Source organism: Esox lucius, chromosome 14 (assembly GCF_011004845.1).
Source record: "Esox lucius isolate fEsoLuc1 chromosome 14, fEsoLuc1.pri, whole genome shotgun sequence".
Taxonomy (NCBI): domain Eukaryota; kingdom Metazoa; phylum Chordata; class Actinopteri; order Esociformes; family Esocidae; genus Esox; species Esox lucius.
The window spans coordinates 34,939,494-34,960,319 of NC_047582.1; the positions used below are offsets into that span (position 1 = coordinate 34,939,494).

Sequence of the window (20,826 nt, forward strand, 5' to 3'; positions counted from 1 at the left end):
GCGGAGGTATAGTTATTCCTCTGGTTGTGAATGGGTTCGGAATGGGTTCGTCGTCATCATGAGGTCCACTGAGGTTCAGATACAACATCCCTCTGTGTCCGGCTAAGAAGTCCACTTCTCTCACAGCCTCCAAACTTAAAGCTGTGTCAGGGACAATCCGATACAGCCCCCCATTTGTCGAATCTCCAGTCGTTTGTAGTCTGTCCATATGTCTGTCGGTCATTTCCCATGTCAAGGACAGTTTCATCGTCCGCCCATACCAGCATGTCATCAGCTCTGGCCCGAGACTACAAACCAACCAGCATGTCATCAGCTCTGGCCCGAGACTACAAACCAACCAGCATGTCATCAGCTCTGGCCCGAGACTACAAATCAACCAGCATGTCATCAGCTCTTGCCCGAGACTACAAACCAACCAGCATGTCAGATCCTCGGTTATCTTTCCTGTAATTTTTCAATTTACTAGATCAAGACACAAATGTTTATAGACATTCACACACACACACACACACACACACACACACACAATAAAAAATAAGAAACAAAACAATGTAAGTTGTCATGAAAAGATTTCTGAGATGATTAATAAAATAAAAAACAATGGATTTGCCTACTTGTTAGATTTTTGTTTGTTAGATTGTTGATTATTTATTTTCTTCTGGCAGTCCTGTGTGGTTAAAGGTGTAGTCAGATATCTATCTAGCTAGCACTGTAGCCCAGGTCCAGGGACCTCCAGTCCTCCGTCCTCTCCGCCAGACCTTTTAGCACACTGTCCCATTCTCCTGCCTCGACTTGGGGCAGGTGGAACGAGGGAGGGGCTGCACGGAGGGAGCCAGAGTGCAGAAGAAGCCGGCAATAAGGGTCAGACCCAAACCCCCCCAGGCGCAGAACATGGACCAGCCATAGCCGTGGCCGATATCGTCTGGCAGCCCGTACAGGTAGCGTGGGTAACGGGACAGCTCGAAGTTGATCCCGGCAACACAAGTGCACAGAGAGATGATGCAGAAGGTTCCTGTGAAGGAGGAGGGAGAGGGAGAGGAGGAGGAGAGGGAGAGGAGGAGGGGGAAAGAAGGAGGGGAAGAGAGCAGGGGAAAGAGGGAGTGAAGGGGGAGAGGGAAGGGGGAGATGGGGTGGGGGGAGAAACAGGGAGTGAAGGGGAGAGGGGGGAGAGGGAGTAAAGGGGGAGAGAGGGGGGAGATGGGGTGGGAGGAGACACGTGAAGCAGCATGTTAATTTGTCAATATGATGACTGAGTTACAATAATCAGTGATATAAATGTTACATCATGAACAGTTAATGTGTTTCTACCACCGTTTTTGCCGGACCGCGTAAGTGGAGCCGGCTAGGAAGAGCGAATGTCTCTTAGTGAGTGACTGACTGCCCCTTGTTAAATAGCGTAGATGCAGACTTGTTTGTATCTCCTCACAGGCGAAGCGAAGTACGTATTATGAATTATTCCGTATAGACGATTTACGGTTATATTCCTGTTACGGTTATATTGCGACTGTTTCTGGTGGATTTTCAAAGTACGCATCAGTGCATGCGTTTTGGGTCAGGATAGACAAACACATTTGCTGGCTTAACATACAGTAAGTAAAGTTATAGTAAGCATTAGCTGAAACTGTATACGTTTATACTGCAACTGTTTCTGGCATGGAATAGTTAATCTTCAGTCTCGCTCAAAATTTCTCAACTCTTATGATTATTCCTAGGAAGTTAGTAGATGCTTGTAAGCCTATTACTGGATAATAAGCTGTTCAAACCGCCAGTGGCAAAACAATAGAGTTCATAGCCGCTATTTGTGGTGGAGGTAAACTTAATAAGAAACGTTAGTCAGTTTAACACAATCCTCAATGGAGTCTAGCGACTGCTGAAACATGTAATGCCGTGGCGTAGTGGTTAAAGACAGTGCCTCTCTTGTGGAAGACCTAAGTTCAAATCTATTGAGAGCAACAACATTTATTAATTATTTCTGGTAGATTCCACGATTCTCTCATCTTTTCACTTGATGAAAAGGTTAGTTATTGTCGCTTTTATTGATAGTTATTGTATGTCATTCACATATGAAAGAAAAAAGTATGTTGTTTTGCAGCGTTGTTCTTATGCCATGAAATGAAATAGCTTTGGCAGACTCGCTAGCAATTGCTCAATTCTTATGACTATTCCAGTAAGTTAGTAGATACCGGTAAAGCTTATTACTGGCTAATACGCTGTTTGAACAGCCAGTGGCAAACGCCATACACCAGGCTGTGGTGGAGGTAACATTTGTAAGAAACGTTAGTCAGTTTAACTGTATCAATGTTATTCACATTAACTGTTAAAGCGGTGAGTGGCGAAAGAGGATTTGTTCAGGATATAGACAAGAGGCGATATCTACAGCTCTGTCCTGTAATGGTTATTTATTCAACTACCACCCATTTGGGCCTCAATCCTAGCGGCTATTTTATTACTTCGATGACATTATATTTAACAATTAAGAGCTGAAATATTCTTAGCATTTAAGTATACTAAATAAAAAACAAAGAAATCGGAAAGTATTGTGTCTTGATAAAATACAAACATCTTGCATTTTCAACATACAAAATAAATTTGCAAAAGAAAGTTATCCCTGGGAACAAGATCTAATTCCTGTCAGGAGATACACTGGATACAAAAAACTGCCTGTAGTTCAGTCCAATGAAATAAAAATAACAAAATACCAGAAAGTAGTTCAAATATGGATTTCAAATATTTATTAAGTATTGAAAATACTGCCTGTGTTGGCAAATGCATTTTTCAGAGGTGGAGTTTTAATGGCTGCACGACAACCATGGCAGCCAATCAGAGGGGCCCACAAGAACATTTGTCTTATCATTGAAAATAATTATTGCATGCAAAATAAAATTTTTTTTTTTGTTGTTGATTTCCTATTTTGTCAAGAGAATGCTTATGTTGACTGAAGTACACGTCTGCATCTGTTTAATGAATCCATAATGCTTTTTTAGGACGGACCAATCCGTGACTGTGGGGGCGGAACTTCAGATCTTGCCGGCTCATTAGCTAAAGGCTATGCCTCGCGCACACGGGAATGAAAGCTAAGCTCCGCCCATGGTTTGTGTGTGTGTGTTTGTGTATATATGTGTGTGTATAGGTGTGTGTGTGTTTGTGTATATGTGTGTGTATTTGTTTGTGTATATGTGTTTGTGTATATGTGTGTGTGTGTGTGTTTGTGTATATGTGTGTATGTGTTTGTTTGTGTATATGTGTGTACGTGTGTTTGTGTATATGTGTGTGTGTGTGTGTATATGTGTGTGTGTGTTTGTCTGTGTGTGTGCAAGTCTTTAGCTCAGGGCAAAAATTCCACTACTTCACTCACTCCCTCATTAGTCACCGCTCTCTGTTTCTCTGTCTCTCTGTTTCTCTGTTTCTCTGTCTCTCTGTTTCTCTGTTTCTCTGTCTCTCTGTCTCTCTGTTTCTCTGTTTCTCTGTCTCTCTGTTTCTCTGTCTCTCTGTTTCTCTGTCTCTCTCTCGCTGCCTCTTTTTTTCTCAATGTATCTGCCACTATATCTGTCTCTGTATGTGTCTCTGTATGTGTCTCTCTATCTGTCTCTATCTGTCTCTGTCTCTGTCTCTACATCTGTGTCTGTCTGTGTATCTGTCTTTTTCTCTCTTTTTCTCTCAGTTGTTTCTTCTCTTTTTCTGCCTTCTGCCGTTCTAGAAAAATACTAATGGTGTAACCACTGTGTGTGTGTGTTTGTGTGTATAGCCTAAAGAAGACAGACTGTGTCCTCATGCATTAATCAGACGCCATCCCCACTAATGAGATCCCCCATTACCTCCAGAAGAAACCCACCTGCCACTAACTAGTTGTTTATCACCTCCAGAAGAAACCCACCTGCCACTAACTAGTTGTTTATCACCTCCAGAAGAAACCCACCTGCCACTAACTAGTTGTTTATCACCTCCAGAAGAAACCCACATGCCACTAACTAGTTGTTTATCACCTCCAGAAAAACCCACATGCCACTAACTAGTTGTTTATCACCTCCAGAAGAAACCCACATGCCACAAACTAGTTGTTTATCACCTCCAGAAGAAACCCACATGCCACCAACCAGTTGTTTATCACCTCCAAAATAAACCCACATGCCACTAACTAGTTGTTTATCCCCTCCAGAAGAAACCCACCTGCCACTAACTAGTTGTTTATCACCTCCAGAAGAAACCCACCTGCCACTAACTAGTTGTTTATCACCTCCGGAAGAAACCCACCTGCCACTAACTAGTTGTTTATCACCTCCAGAAGAAACCCACCTGCCACTAACTAGTTGTTTATCACCCCAGAGGACAACATCATAACACTAACTAGCTGTTTATAGATCTAAAATCTTCCTACCCAGAACCGCCCCCCCCCCCACACACACACACACACTAAAAACACAATGTACACAAACATACACACACAGTACGCAGACACACACACACACACCCACACAGTACGCAGACACACACAAACACAAACACACACACACACAGCTGCGTTGTGTTCTTACCCCCCATGAGGAACAGCAGTCCGGCCACATACTGCATGAGCCCTCTGTCCCAGCAGCAGCCCAGGACCCCGATGACCCAGCCGAACAGGATGATGGCCACGGCCATGCCCATGAAGCCTGCCGTCATCCGCCGCAGGTCTGAGGAGAGACGAGGACACAGGAGGGGCGTCACACTGCTGCTACAACGAGTGGAGGTCAGGGCAACCATCCTACCATCAACCCAATCAAACGCATTTCATGAAGCCCTTTTTACATCAGCAAATGTTCCGAAATTGAAGCAAAGTGTCAAGGAAACATTCCCCGGTTGGGTCGGAACCTGGGAAGATATCTAGAGAGGAGTCAGACTCTGAGGAGATGCCTCTGTTGGGACCAGTGTTGGGATCAGTGTTGGATCCACTGTTGGGATCAGTGTTGGGACCACTGTTGGATCCAGTGTTGGATCCAGTGTTGGATCCAGTGTTGGGTCCAGTGTTGGGACCAGTGTTGAGTATGATAACAGGTAAGTAACAGTAATATATGGAATATTTCAGTCTCTGTCCCAGGCAGGCTGTGTGAAATGGTCAGATGGCCCTTTTTCTTTTCAAGCATTAAAGTTATCTTTAATGTGTTTGTTATACTTTCCTCCCAATCCTTTGTATAAAATCATTCTATAGTATGCAGATGTTTTATACGTCGTAACTTGCAAAGACATCTTGTCATGACTTAATGTGGATAGGTAGACATTTAAATAAAAGCTTTCAAACTCGGCAACGGTTACCTTATAACCACTTATAACAACCTACTCCTCAGGAGAGTTAAATCAAAAATGACTTCCATGCAAACTCAACCATAGTCAACAACCTCTTCCTAGACAGCTAGTAGCCAGAGGTCCACCCCTTCATGTGAGACCTGTTTTATGTTCTCGGTTACAGCGCGAGGGCAAGAGGTCAGGACAGTTATCTGTCAGTCCTCCGATGTAAAGTGCTTTTTGGCACATTGTGACATTTGTGTCATTCTCTGTCACTCTCTCAGGGAGATCTCAGCTGGAACCAGCCCAACATGAAGGCTTGTCACTCCAGCCTTTCTAACCGCTGAGCTCTAACCCCCTGAAGCAGACACACCGTCCATAACACTGTTAGGCCAGCAAACAAAAAGGTTATTAGATTGAAGCCCAGAGACGGCTAGGTGAAAAAAAGATTTATCTGTGGTGTTACCAGTTGATATGGCGGCGCAGCGGAGATACGGGACAAACTGTCAAATCGGATATTATCAGCGATATTGATTCGGAAGTGCTCAATCGATAGCACTTCTGGGAACCCCCATCGACGTGCTGCTGACCACATTTGGTTCCACCAAAATGCGGTCAGCGTGATCCTCTGCCCGACCCATGTGAACTATGCAAAAAGTGAGTGAGTTTTTCGTTATGTTCTTAATCCGTCACATTAGAACTAATGTAGAACTAATGTAGACCAGTGTCTCAAACAAGAAGATCTACCATTTCACAGTCCAGTCTCCTTGGCCTTTAGATTTTTTTTAAACATTCTCGGTAGGCAGGTGAATGTATGTGTCTCAGTGTGTTTGTGTTGCGAGGGGAAAAACAAAACTAACCATTGAAGAACAAACACAAGCACAAAGCAAAACCTGCCATCGGGCCCTAAAATAATACACAGCAAACTGTGACTTCAAGATGTAAGAAAGACCCTGAGAAAGTCTCAAAAGCCACTGACAAAGGTTGAACCAGGCTTGTTGTTTTAATGCTCACCCAAGCTCTAATTGGCTATGTTGTAATAGAGTTGCTTTGGATGAAATTTTTTGATAAAATTAAAAAATGAAACATGAAGTGGCTGAAATGTACACATTTACATTTGCATTATCAAATGTTTTAATTATGTCTTTATTTGAAAGCACACCCCCGGTAATTTGATTGGTTGAAAATCAAAAGTTTACTTGGTTTCACATTAAGTTCATTATGCCCAATGAGTAATGGGGATAAATGTTTCTTATCTTTATTTAATTACTCTTCCTCTAATTGTCATGTTGACCATCTCAATTGTATTATTACTTTAATAATGTTGTATTTTATAATAATAATTATTTCCAGTGTACAGAGAGACAGAGAGAGTGACAGAGAGGAAGAAAGCATTTCTTCTTGAATAGTTACTGAATCTTGTTTTCCAGCATCTTTATCTAGTGCTTCACCTCTGCCAGGTTGCCTACAATGCTTATTAGCAGCTCAGTGTTTTTTCTCTCTTTTAGATTTATACCTTCGAGTCCTAAATGGCACCCTAGACCCTGCATAGTGCACCAGCATTGAACAGGAGACTGGTTAAAAAAGTGCACTACGTAGGGAATAGTGTACCATTTGGGATTTAAAGACCAACATGATGTTTGCGGCTACAGGGAAGGACAACACACAAAGGAAAGATGCAGGAAGACGTTTCGCACAGCAAGAAAACCCCAGCAACATGAACATATTGGGAACGTGGAATCTTTCCCCAGCAACATGAACATATAGGGAACATGTGGAATAATTCCCCAGCAACATGACCATATAGGGAACATGTGGAATAATAACGTTGCCGGTTTTCAGCTTCCAGCCACTTCAACCTTAAAGAGCATCTATTGAACACAGGGACCAACACTAAAAACAGAACAATTTCAAGGAGGAGGCGCAGTCCACGACACACCGAGTTGAAACAGAAAGCTGAACTCCGTTTGGAGAAAGATGGTTGCTGATGGAGATACTCCACTTTGGGAAGGCAGGGGCAAAAATCTGATATCAAATTTAGAGGGGACAATTACATAAAATGAGCTATTTAGGGGGCACCAAAAGTAGCGCTGTAAATCTGGTTGATGTTACTGTAGCTAGCTAGCAAACGTCAGCTAACCGCTAGCAAAATGACATGATAGGTATGGACAGACAGGTGTACTGTCAGCCACCAACGTCAGACTGTCCGATTCCCACCCATGTGCTGTCCCTGCATGATGTTTCACTGCTGAGGGCTGAGTGGTAAAAGGTTGGGGGTCACAATCTTATGAAACTAAAAAAATTCTCTAAATTAGGTGTCTATAATCACCACAATTGCTTTCACCGTGTGTTATTAATATTATTGAAATTACATAGTTATGTTTACAGTGATATATTGGGGGGGGGGGGGGGGGGGGGGGACAAATCCTAGTTTTCCCCAGGATGGGCGGTCATGTACCCTGCTGATGGAGATACTCCACGTTGGGGGGGGGTAAAGATGGTGGCTGATGGAGATTCTCCACATTGGGGAGGCACCAGGATTGCTGCTAACTGGGATGGGCTGTAATCATCGCTCTCCAAAACAGATGATTCCCTCTGAAAACACAATGTGCCAGGAATGTCCATGATGGCTGCTCACTCCCCAAGTTACTGTGTGTAGTTGTTACTTCCACGTTTCAGACGATTCCCTACAGCCTCAGAGATAACGACACACACACACACACACACACAAACTCCCACCACACACTTGAATGCAAATATGAAATTGTTATACATGTCTGCGATTAGCAGCAACACTTCGGTGTCTGTCTGATGTATCTGGGGGATGCTGGGCGAAGCAGACGGGAAGTAATTACGTACCTGGATAACGTCTGCCTCACAAACGCCACCCTGTTTACTGATCACCACTTTGGACCAGAGGGGTGTGCACTCCTTTGAGGTGGGCCCTGTTCCAAATTAGTACACTAGATAATAAGCAGGGTGCCATTTGGGGCGGAAATGCTGTCTCCCAGTGAGTGGAGGATAGCTGCATCTGCCACTGGGTAATTAACAAACACAACGCCTCTCTCAGCCTCTCTCTTTTATTTTTCTCCCCTCCCTCACTCTCGCCCTCCCCAAACCTCTCTCACTCTCTCTTCCTACCTCCTCCTTTCACTTTTCCTCCTTTCCTACCTCCCTCTCTCCATTTTTACTTTTCAGGAAGAAAGAGAGAGAAAAAGACAGAGGCGCTTGTCATAACCAGATCACACAGCCTCCACTGCCATCACCATTGACCTTTGACTGAGGAGTTAAAGGTCATTACCATGACAACCTGCCACCAAAGACATCACAAACTTGTGCAAGCCTGGTTACTTGCCCCCTCACCTGCCATGACAGTCTTCAGCTCCATAACAATCTGACTGCCACTTTAGTTTGGCTCAAACAGCTGCAACCTTGTCAAGGAGGTTGCTCATGTGTGTAGCGGAACAGACCATCGCCGGTTTGCTCCCAGTTTGGGCCGAGCAAAGCTGTCGGCGGAGGAAGCTGAACTGGTAGCAGTGGTGTGTTGACGCGGTGGTTTTCGTACCCTCTGCACTGAGGTTTAGGAGATATGGGATGTCCCACTCAGTGAAGTACCTAACACAATGTCCTTGATGCTTCTTGGTTTGTGTGTGGTAAGCAATGACCTCTGTTATGTATCAGAGTGGTATATGTTGACCTGTTTCATTGCCAGTGTTTAATGTTGTGGCTTTGGTCTGATGTCCTTCAGGCCTGATAAGATACAATATATCTGTGTCTGCATGTGGTGGCTGGTGAAGTTATGTGCAGCCACTTCCCAGGCTCACTGACTACACCAAACAGTGGTTCCTGATACTAATGTAACTCTATTTATGTGCACTATAGAAGTCCATGCTGAAATTTCTTCTCCCTCTTGCATCTTGTATTACAATTCTATTATTAAATGATTTGATCAATGTCTTAATTTCACCTAGAAAACACCCTTCACTGCATGGTTTGAATGGTAGAATATATTAGCAACTAAATACTTGCTATTTTTGTGTCATCAAAACTGATTAATTAGCTACTTACAAATTATAAAGACGTACCCACTTTGGTTGTTACTTACATTTTCAAGCTCCATGACGTTCAACAATTCTAATTCATAATTCATCATGTCCAAGGAAAAGAGTAAGGGGACTTAATATCCGGTGCAGTAGCTCAGGGACTTGAAGAAAATCAACCTCCCTGAAAATCGATGGCCCCCACTTTAGTAAAATATATTTTACATGAATGCTTGAAAAAAGGTGAAACTCCCCTGTACACCCAACAAAATTAAAACAAAATGGATTGTATGGAACAAGTCTACAATGCGTGGAGGCTCTCATGGCAACGTGTTCATTGCACACAGGGCTTCAGTTACAAATCAATGTCTCCTAAGCAAAACTATCGCTATTTATTAATAATTAAATCGGAGGTGTGGTGGACACATAGTGGTGGACCAGTTCTAACCCAGTCCAACCCATTTTAACCCAGTCCAACCCATTTCAACTCAGTCCAACCCATTTTAACCCAGTCCAACCCAGTCCAACCCATTTTAACCCAGTCCAACCCATTTTAACCCAGTCCAACCCATTTTAACCCAGTCCAACCCATTCCAACCATTACTACAGGAGTATCCCACTACTGATGAAAACACTTGAACCATCCTCCAGTACTGCAGTCATTACTACAGGAGTATCACATAACTGTAATATTACTGATGAAAATACTTGAACCATCCTCCAGTACTGCAGTCATTACTACAGGAGTATCACATTACTGTAATATTACTGATGAAAATACTTGAACCATCCTCCAGTACTGCAGTCATTACTACAGGAGTATCCCATAACTGTAATACTGCTGAAGAAAATACTTGAACCATCCTCCAATACTGCAGTCATTACTACAGGAGTATTCCATAACTGTAATACTACTGATGAAAATACTTGAACCATCCATCACTAGAAATTGAAGTTGAAATGTGATGTTAATATAGATGGTTTTCAGATATATAATGTCTGCTTGATCACGGCTGATTACCTCCCATAAAACAAAAAAATAGACAAGAATACCTGCAAAGTACTGAATATAAATATGAAGAAGTATAATGACATGACCTATATTTATCGCCATGCCTGTGACGAGAAGAGCACTCCATCTCACCTCACGTCGCTTGACTGTCCAAACCCCTAGGGGTTAACATCTCCTCAGCACAGTGAAAAATCTTCTCTGTCCTGGCACCTCAGTGGTGGAACCAGCTGAAGTCAGAACCACACAGTATATGCCCAACTTTCAACAGCCTGTTAAGAGTTTGAAGAGCACATAAAACATGCACCCCAGAGTTTAAACTCAACCATTAATTTTGCCAGAACCCGTCAGACAAACAGTTTACAAACAGCATCAACTGCCCCTGACACCTCTCTTGACCTTTGACCGGTCAGGTGAAGGTTGCCACTCCTGCCTCTGTCCTTATGGCAACAAATCCATCACAGTTGTGACAATGATGCGATGTCACACAGGCGCGGTGCCGGCGTTGCGCGGAAGAGCTCCGTGAGGCGCCGGCTGCAGTAGGGATTAAGCTCCAGATGTGAGGAACGACATTTAGGGGTGGGCGTTGTTTAGTTTTTGAAACATCACCTTATTTCCTAGTGACCTGGACACACATAAGGCCCCCGTCTACAGAACAGGATGCCGTTTAGGACGCACATGGCCCCTGACTCCCTGTGGAGTTGCTCCTCATCTTGTTAGGGGAGGGGCAGGTCACTTGACTGCCGCTGCCATAGCGATGTGCTTGATACCGCAGCGACGGGCCTGCCATTAAGGTAATAGAGCTAAATTTCATTATGGGATGTCAACCGCCAGCAGAGGAGAAAACAATAGAGAGCAGAAATCATCTTACAAATGATAGTGTAAAGGGCCTCCTTCCCTCCCCTCCTCTCGCCTTCCTCCTTCCTCTCCCCTCCTCTCTCCTTCCTCATTCCTCTCTCCTCCTCTCTCCTTCCTCATTCCTCTCTCCTCCTCTCTCCTTCCTCCTTCCACCCCCTCCTCTCTCCTTCCCCATCCCTCTCCCCTCCTCTCTCCTTCCCCATTCCTCTCTCCTCCTCTCTCCTTTCCAATTCCTCTCGCCTCCTTCCCATTCCTCTGCTCGCCTGTCAGCGTTTAGTTTAGGAACAGGCTCCAACATGCCCCTGGTTGGTGTCTAATGTGTGTCTGGTGTCCTTCTGCTGCCTGATAGGAGCCCCCGGGGGTTAACGGACATATGGCTCACTTCCAGTCGGGCAGGAGGCTGGCCTTCCTACTGTCCCTTTGGGAGCACTCATGCAAGACCCGCAGGGAGCTGGGCATGGAGAGAGAGACAGACAGAAGACAGACAGACAGTAGTGAGACAGACAGAAGACAGACAGTAGTGAGACAGACAGACACACATTAGTGAGACAGACAGAAGACAAACAGTAGTGAGACAAACAGACAGACAGTAGTGAGACAGACAGACAGAAGACAGACAGAACACAGAGTAGTGAGAGAGACAGACAGAAGACAGACAGTAGTGAGACAGACAGACAGACAGAACACAGAGTAGTGAGAGAGACAGACAGAAGACAGACAGTAGTTATAGAGACAGGCAGACACAAGACATACATTAGTGAGAGAGAGACAGGCAGAAGACAGACTGTAGTGAGAGAGACAGAGGACAGACAGTAGTGAGACAGATAGAACACAGACCGTAGTGAGACAGACAGAAGACAAACAGTAGTGAGACAGACAGAGGACATACAGTAGTGAGACAGACAGAGGACAGACAGTAGTGAGACAGGCAGAAGACAGACAGTAGTGAGACAGATTGCACACAGACAGTAGTGAGACAGACAGAAGACAAACAGTAGTGAGACAGACAGAGGACAGACAGTAGTGAGACAGGCAGAACACAGACCGTAGTGAGACAGACAGAAGACAAACAGTAGTGAGACAGACAGAGGACATACAGTAGTGAGACAGACAGAGGACAGACAGTAGTGAGACAGGCAGAAGACAGACAGTAGTGAGACAGACAGAGGACATACAGTAGTAAGACAGACAGAGGACAGACAGTAGTGAGACAGGCAGAAGACAGACAGTAGTGAGACAGACAGAGGACAGACAGTAGTGAGACAGACAGAGGACAGACAGTAGTGAGACAGACAGAGGACAAACAGTAGTGAGCAGAAGAGAGTGATTGGACCAGAGAAAGAGGGGGAGGAGTGAGGAGGACTGTCAGCTTTCTGATCTGTTGACAGTAGAGGATTCCCAGGAGAAAAGGGGACAAGCCTATAAGACCAGACCTTCAGAGAAAGACCAGAGGGGGGAAAGGAGAAAGGAGAAGTGGTGAGGAGAGAGAAGAGGAGAGGAAGGGGAGTGAGGAGAGAGAAGAGGAGTGAGGAGAGAGAAGGGGAGTGAGGAGAGGAGAGGAAGAGGAGTGAGGAGAGGAAGAGGAGTGAGGAGAATACTGCAAAGCAGAAGAGAACTGAGTAGAAGATCACAAATATGTTTTGTCAGATGTAGGATTCAAAAAGTAAAACAGAATAAATATCAATGTAGATTATTGGGAAATAGTACAGATCATTTAAAAAAGCAGCAGGAATATCCAAGAATGGTCATGTCTGTATATCTACTCAGGTCACCAGGGGGGCCAGGTTGGAGCCACAACACGTCAATCACCTCTTCCACCCAATCACCTTGTCCTTAGGGTCACCGGATGCAGAGGGCTGGACATCAAGCTGTCAATCAGATGGACGCAGAGGGAGCAGTGCAATAGGATAAGTGCCATATGTTCCTGTTACCACGACAACTCAGCTGTCTGTCAGTGATGGAGAGGGAGCAGTGGCGTGCGTCAAGGTCCTTTGACCGTCGCTATGATGATGCAAAAGGCCTGAATGACTGCTTGGTGTCCTGCCTCTCTGGCCTCTCTGGCCTCTCTGGCTTCCTTGACCTCTCTGACCTCTCTGGCCTCTCTGGCCTCTCTGGCTTCCCTGACCTCTCTGGCCTCTCTGGCCTCTCTGGCTTCCCTGACCTCTCTGGCTTCCCTGACCTCTCTGGCCTCTCTGGCCTCTCTGGCTTCTCTGGCCTCTCTGGCTTCCCTGACCTCTCTGGCTTCCCTGACCTCTCTGGCCTCTCTGGCCTCTCTGGCTTCTCTGGCCTCTCTGGCCTCTCTGGCTTCCCTGACCTCTCTGGCTTCCCTGTCCTATCTGGCCTCTCTGGCCTCTCTGGCCTCTCTGGCCTCCCTGTCCTATCTGGCTTCTCTGGCCTCTCTGGCTTCCCTGGCCTCTCTGGCCTCTCTGGCTTCCCTGGCCACTCTGGCCTCTCTGGCTTCCCTGGCCACTCTGGCCTCCCTGGCCTCTCTGGCCTCTCTGGCTTCTCTGGCCTCTCTGGCCTCTCTGGCTTCCCTGGCCACTCTGGCCTCCCTGGCCTCTCTGGCCTCTCTGGCTTCCCTGGCCTCTCTGGCCTCTCTGGCTTCCCTGCTTTCAACCCTATTTTAAATAATTAATATATATTGGCAACTTGACCAAGGAGGAGAGTGATGGGTCTCCAAAGTAAGACTAGGCTATTGACATTACATTCAAAATGTTGTAAACTTCTAAGTAGTGAGTCACAGATATATACAGCGAGTAACTAATTCATAATGCAACTGTCAGATAAAAATCACTGTCAAGAAATATATGCATATAGTTATACAAACGAACGTAAACTCCAAAAACGAATGATGAATTGTTAACAAAAACAAAGGACAATTAGCAAATTAATGTAAGACCGTTTTTAATGTTCGAACATGCTTTTGTGAATGTAAGAATCCAGGTGGACTACGCGCCTCAGCAAGCAAAGGTAGGAGGGGCACTCAACAACAATGACAAAACATAGACAAAAGTACTTGCCATGGAAAACTACCCAAAAGGCCTAGATCGAGGCAAGGAGTAGTATCTCCCCGCTTGGCATCCACAATCACCTGACCTCAAACCAGTTGAGATGGTTGGACCACAGAGTTAAGGAAAAGCAGCCAACAAGTGCTCAGCATATGTGGCGACTCCAAGACTCTTGGAAAAGCATTCTGGGTAGATCATGAAGCTGGTTGAGATAATGCCAAGATTGTACAAAGCCGTCATCAAGGCAAATAGTGGCTAATTTGAAGACTGAAATACAAATGTATTTTGATTTGGTTAACACATTTTTAGTTACTACGTAATGTGTTATTTCCTGGTTCTCATGTCATTTCTAATCTACAATGTGGAAAACAGTAAAAAGACAAAAATGCCCTTGAATAAGCAGGCGTGTCAAACCTTTTACTGGTAATGTTTATTTACATTTCTCTTTCAAAATAAAGAAAGCATCATCTTCAAAAATGAAGAGTAATCAAATCACTGACAGAGATTCTGGTTCACTATAAAAAATATTGTACAGTATTATCTTACAAACCTGCAATTATGCTATCTGTCTAAGTACCAATCACCCTTATAGATCAAAGCTACATATCAACACAAAACCAATACAACATTGAGCCATACAACATCAGGATCAGGAGGAATGTGGTCAAATATAGAAGTCCACAAACGTCTTGCTCAAGGCTGCATGGGATCAGTTTCAATCCATATATAGAAAATATATCTTTGAAGACACTATCCACAGCTTCCTAAACTCTCCTGATGCACAGTCAAAGCCCTCTGATCACAAACATGGAGGTATTCATCTAACTGTGGAACGAGCTCACAGAACATCGGTCACATGATCACCTCATTGAAATTGCCAAGCTCTTCAAAAAACACACTTAAAAAAAAAAAAGTGACCCCACCTTTTCTAAAAGTGGCTTCACTGTGTCTCAAATAGATCAAACACCAACCCAAATCAAAATGGGGTTCAGGTGTGTAGCATCATGTTTTGGGGTGGTGGTTGGGGGGTGGGGGGGTACACTGCCCTCTCTGCTTTAATAGGTTAGAATTGGACGTTATGCTTATTTGGTCTTATTAACCAATGTTTTTTGCAAGGTGGGACTTTTGAACTGAAAGGATATTTCAGATGGATTGTCATGTGACCAGAGTGAACGTTTAACTATGAATCTCTGACTTCAAGATAAAATCCACATCAGACAGGGTCATAAAATCATCAATGTTGCAAACACTATTATGGGCTCTACTGCATTACAATGTGACTGGACATTGAATTGAATGTCAACAGAACAATAACATATTTTTTCTTTAATATCAGCAGGACTTTGACATTTCAGTATTCCTTCCCTTGTCAATCTACTATATATTGCTTACTTTGCAAAGGCCTATAACTTCCTCATAACTTAGCAAAACATGCTAATAAAGTTGTTTCTATCAATTGTGAAGGTTGATTGGTTTATAGAGCTGTCTGGTTCATAATGCTGATGCAGGAACTCTGTGACAGCCAGTCAATGGGCAGATGGTGAGTGTGGCTTCACATAATTAAAGTATCTGTTTAGCGTGATGCTCTTCTAATGGCGGTCGTTTCCCATGCTGCCGCGGGCTCACCCACAACACACACACGCGCACACACTCACTCACACTGTCCGGTTGATAAAGCAGGCAACTCAGCACTTTGTAAAGAGAGTTGTTGAGAAGAGACATTACTACAGAATAATGACTTTTGTGCCTGTGTGTGTGTGTGTGTGTGTTTGTTTCTGAGGGTCTAAACATATTATTTTGTGTTTCAAAGTGCTTGCGGTTAAATATTTCAAGGCTGGTGGGTACGAGGGAAAAAACTACAATGACTAGTAAACAAGTAGTCTAATTTCCAGCTGCCTGCATGAAAACTGCAAAGCACAACTTCCTGTGATGAAACGGGTGAAGAGGCAGTTGGATTAGATCATCCCTCTCCTCCTTCCTTCCCCAGGAAGCCACACGCTCCGATCTGGGTCTCATCCACTCAGCCACTCATCCCAGGCCACAGTCCTTGTGTGTCTCAGCCACTCATCCCAGGCCACAGTCCTTGTGTGTCTCAGCCACTCATCCCAGGCCACAGTCCTTGTGTGTCTCAGCCACTCATCCCAGGCCACAGTCCTTGTGTGTCTCAGCCACTCATCCCAGGCCACAGTCCTTGTGTGTCTCAGCCACTCATCCCAGGCCACAGTCCTTGTGTGTCTCAGCCACTCATCCCAGGCCACAGTCCTTGTGTGTCTCAGCCACTCATCCCAGGCCACAGTCCTTGTGTGTCTCAGCCACTCATCCCAGGCCACAGTCCTTGTGTGTCTCAGCCACTCATCCCAGGCCACAGTCCTTGTGTGTCTCAGCCACTCATCCCAGGCCACAGTCCTTGTGTGTCTCAGCCACTCATCCCAGGCCACAGTCCTTGTGTGTCTCAGCCACTCATCCCAGGCCACAGTCCTTGTGTGTCTCCAACCCCAACACTGTGAATGTAGAGACCCAGGAGTCGTTGAAGCAGTCAGTCTTGCAATGTGACAAAGACTTTTCCAAGGCTGTGTTCGTTTACTTGGTCTTCCTCCCACTGCCGCCTGGCAACGACCAATTAAATCAAGTGCCATGAAACTCTGGCTCCAATCAGCAAAGAAAAAAAAGAAAAAAAAGAAAGCTAATTTAACTAATTGTAACCTTGTGTCGAGGCAAGCAAATAATATACAGTAAAATGGAATACGTTAATTTAGGTGGAGACGAACAATGCATGTTGGAAAATCGATGGGTATTTAGCCCACAAAAGCAATTTATTTGATGCACTCATGAAAAAACAGGTGACGCATGCATCCGTAATGCACAAACCAAATATTTTGAGGCTGTAGTCATTGAAACTATGCAACCCCAGACCATATACAATTTTTGCAGACAGAGTACCTATAATTTCTATTGGACCTGATTGTCATGGCAGATAATATTAAAAAAATATATATTCACAGGGAAAAGTCCAATGACCCGCTCCAAAAGAACTATCTATTTTTTAAACAGTTACTAACTAAAAAGCAGCTACTGTACATCCCCCAAGTGAAGTTGGTCTTTACTTCATCAGTTAGGAATTAATGAACATTTCAAAAAGCTAATAATCATTAAAATATATATTTAAGGGCAACTTCTTGATTGTCAATGTTTGATATCTTAAGATTGAACAGCACACTAGGACCTCAGATAAACAGGAATACTATATGCTTTGATCCTGTATCGCTTAACCGCTAACATAACAAAGTCCCAAAACCTTGCATCTGTTTTCTGGACCATATTCCAACTAAGCAATTGAAGTAGCTACCTCCTGTGCTTGGCCCTCCTATGTGGAACATAAAAATATCTTTAGACCCTTGTTTGTACAAAACCAAATAAAAGTCTCTCTAAAAAAGCACACCTTTGATCTCAAATCTCCCATTGCTCTCAAATGGGGGCTATGGTGGTTTTAGGTCCCAAGAAACAGAGATCTGATGTCAATGAATCTCCTTAGTACAGCCCATTATTAAGTGTAGTCTGGCCAGGGGTGTGAAGGTGAATGGCAAGTCACTGGATTGATGACCCTCCTTGCTGTCTTTGCCTGGCAGGCTCCAATCTCTCCCCCGGGTGCTGAGTCACTGGCTCAGTAGAGAAGAGGGTGCTTCATGTCATGTCAGGCTTTTCACCAAACTTCAATGTGAGCGATATATTTACTTGTACATTATTACTATGCCCCCTCTTTCTCCTGTTACAAACTTGTCTCATTAGTTCCCAGCGTCCTGTCATGATAGTCAGAAGAACCCCTTCACTAGGGGCACACAGGGTCCCATGTCAATAGCCTACACCAAGACACCACGCTATGGCATGACATTAGTGGGTTCAATCACTGATTGGATATTCTACTCGACCTTTTCTCAGGGTGGTTAGTGGTCTGCTAGAGCCCATTTTGGCCTACACAAAGCCTGAGTGGGTGGAGTTATTTCAATCATGTTTGAAATAATCACTGGGACTCTGTTTTGTGGGGTATAATTAATCCTATATATTAAATGTTGGGTAATGTCTAAATCCAATATCAATTGAAATATATTCAAATTAAATCTAAAAGTCTGCACTTTAACCACTAGTCACTGCATCATATAGTGCGGGACTATAGAGCAAAAAAAAAATATATAATATCATCGCCCCAGTACTTCTGAAGTTCACTGTAAACTCTATGTTGAGTTGGCGGGAGCTGCCTTTGATAGACACTGCAGTTACTGTAGGATCCAAAGCATATTACTATGTGACGGCTGGTTGTTATACAGCACCTCATATCTGCACAATTCCAAAAGCAAAGTGTTGAAAAGACAAGGGACTGAAAGTGAGGACAAAAAATAAAGAGAGATCAGACAGAGAATGAGAGATGAGATGAGAGAGAGGGAAAGACAAGGGACAGAGGCGAGAGAGAGGGCAATATAGAGAAGAGAGTGGGAGCTCTTAATCATTAAAAACGTCACAGTCCGCTCCGCATCCAATCATGGATATAAGAGTCTTTTGGAGGGGAAGTGGTAAAGAGAAGGGTTTAAGACAATGACAAGGAACAACTGAGGAGGATCTACTGTACAGATAATGGAGTTTTGCACAAGTTAATTATTAATGGATAATGGAGTTTTGCACCAGTACATTATTAAGGGATAATAGCGTTTCACACTAGTTTATGATAAAGGGATAACGGACTTAGATACCATTTTATTATGAAGAGATAGTTATGAAGTGTTTTTATTATGGGGAGGTTATGCAGTTATGTATTAGTCAGAAAGACGTTGAGTAAGAGTGAGGTTGCATGAAGGTTGCATGAAGGTTTCTCTTGCTGTTTTCCCCCCTTCACCTTATTCTATTAAATTGGTTCTACAAAGTCCGATTTTGTAAATTCATTTTAAAACCAAAATTATATGAAGCATAAGCCCTAATGAAGGACTTTATTATTTTCCTTTTATAATAAAAATTTCCATGCCTCAGTTTTGTTGATCTTAATTTCACCACTCATGAACTCAACCATATTTATTATTATAGATTTTTTTATAATGTCAAATAATATATTATATAAAAAAAGTATTCAACAACATAATCTTCAACAACGACTTTTCTGTACATTGCTCCATGTATTTTCCCTTCTATACTTGTCAGGTTCTGCCTGGGGGCCTCTATGCATTTCTATGCACCTGGGGGCCACAGTCAGGGCCTGAACACAGAGGTGCCTCTTGGCATCTCTGCGCTCCATTTCTGAGTGTCCCTAATTAGAGGCAGCTGTCCTGCGTTGCCTCTATTTGGGGGCCCTTTTTAAGTTGCCCTTTGAGTTCTTCATTTTGTGGTTCATTGTTGGTGTTTGTATTGGGCTTCAGTTCCTGGTTGGCATCTCCTTTTGTTGTTTTTTGTGTGTAAAGAAATTAAAGGGACGTTTCCCTGTACTCGCTCTATGCCTCATATCCTGCCTTCCCTGAACCGTGACAAAACTAACAATCCCTGACCCAATCCCTGAAGATGAAAAACACCCCCAAACACTGTTCATCACAGTACAATATTGTTGTCACATGCACAGTCTGGTGAGTCTTGGCCATATAAACCTATAGCTCTGTCAAAGTTTCCTTTGGACTCTAATATCCTCTCTGATCAATCTCCTACTTGTTCGGTCATCCAGTTTGGGGGTATGGCCTGATCCACTGTAGGCAGAGTAAAAGGCCTTAAATATGTTAAAAACAATCCCCTGATCATTGTCTTTCCACAAGCCAGTCCCTTAGTTTATATTTTAAGCTCTTTGGTGATTATAGAACGTTTGCTTTGCATTTGTTAACCAACAGAGGAAACATACCGAAACAGCTAGATATTCTAAAACCATTTAAATCACTAGAATTTACTACAAATGGTGGCCAATTAAGTTGGTGTGTGATTTTAAAGGTGACTGGCTACACCTGATGTGTTTAATTTGTGCAAAATTGGTAGAGAATAATCGAATCATGTGATTTCAGTTTGATACCCTTTTGAAATATAATGCAATTTCACAGTAATATTAAAAATGACAAAATCCACTTCAAAACGTAGAATTTGGGGTGTAAAGAAGTAGGGGTAAAGTCTAATTTAAATGCATGAAACTCTCACACACCGAAATGATGATTATTTGACTTGATGGGTGCGTAGGCTTTCTATAGGCACTGCCCATGCCTGGATCAGAAAGAACCGAGGAGCCTGAATGTTGCCATTCAGCATCCATGCACCTATAACCTTAATGTGGTCACATGTCTGGATCAGAAAGGCACCGAGGAGCCTGAATGTTGCCATTCAGCATCCATGCACCTATAACCTTAATGTGGACACACACACATGCAGAAACCACAGAATTCATATACATTTGACGGACTGAGTTCACATTAAGGGCAAAGCTAAAGGGATGAGAGAGATGAATAATGGAGGGTCTTACAGGGAAAAAGAGAAAAGTGGAGGGGAGGAGAAGTAAGGAGAGGACAGGAGAAGTGAGGAGAGGAGAGGAGGGGAGAAGTGGGGAAAGGAGAGGAGGAGTGAGAAGAGGAGAAGTGGGGAAAGGAGGGGAGAAAATGACAGTAAAGGAGAAGAGCAAAGAGGGATGTTGTGAAAGATTTGT

The 20,826-nt window shown here is 43.8% G+C and overlaps 1 protein-coding gene across 1 annotated transcript in view; it reads right to left on the minus strand.

Moving 5' to 3' along the window:
• Window positions 1-203: 203 nt before the first annotated feature.
• The window catches only part of tmem178b (transmembrane protein 178B), a 124,539-nt gene continuing 103,916 nt past the window's right edge, over window positions 204-20,826 (minus strand). Inside the window, exons 4-5 of the mRNA XM_010863672.4 lie at window positions 4,533-4,670; window positions 204-1,012 (exon numbers count right to left, since the gene is read on the minus strand). Of these exons, the coding sequence (XP_010861974.1) occupies window positions 762-1,012; window positions 4,533-4,670 (389 nt within the window). The 3' untranslated portion in view covers window positions 204-761. The remainder of the gene's footprint in view (window positions 1,013-4,532; window positions 4,671-20,826) is intronic.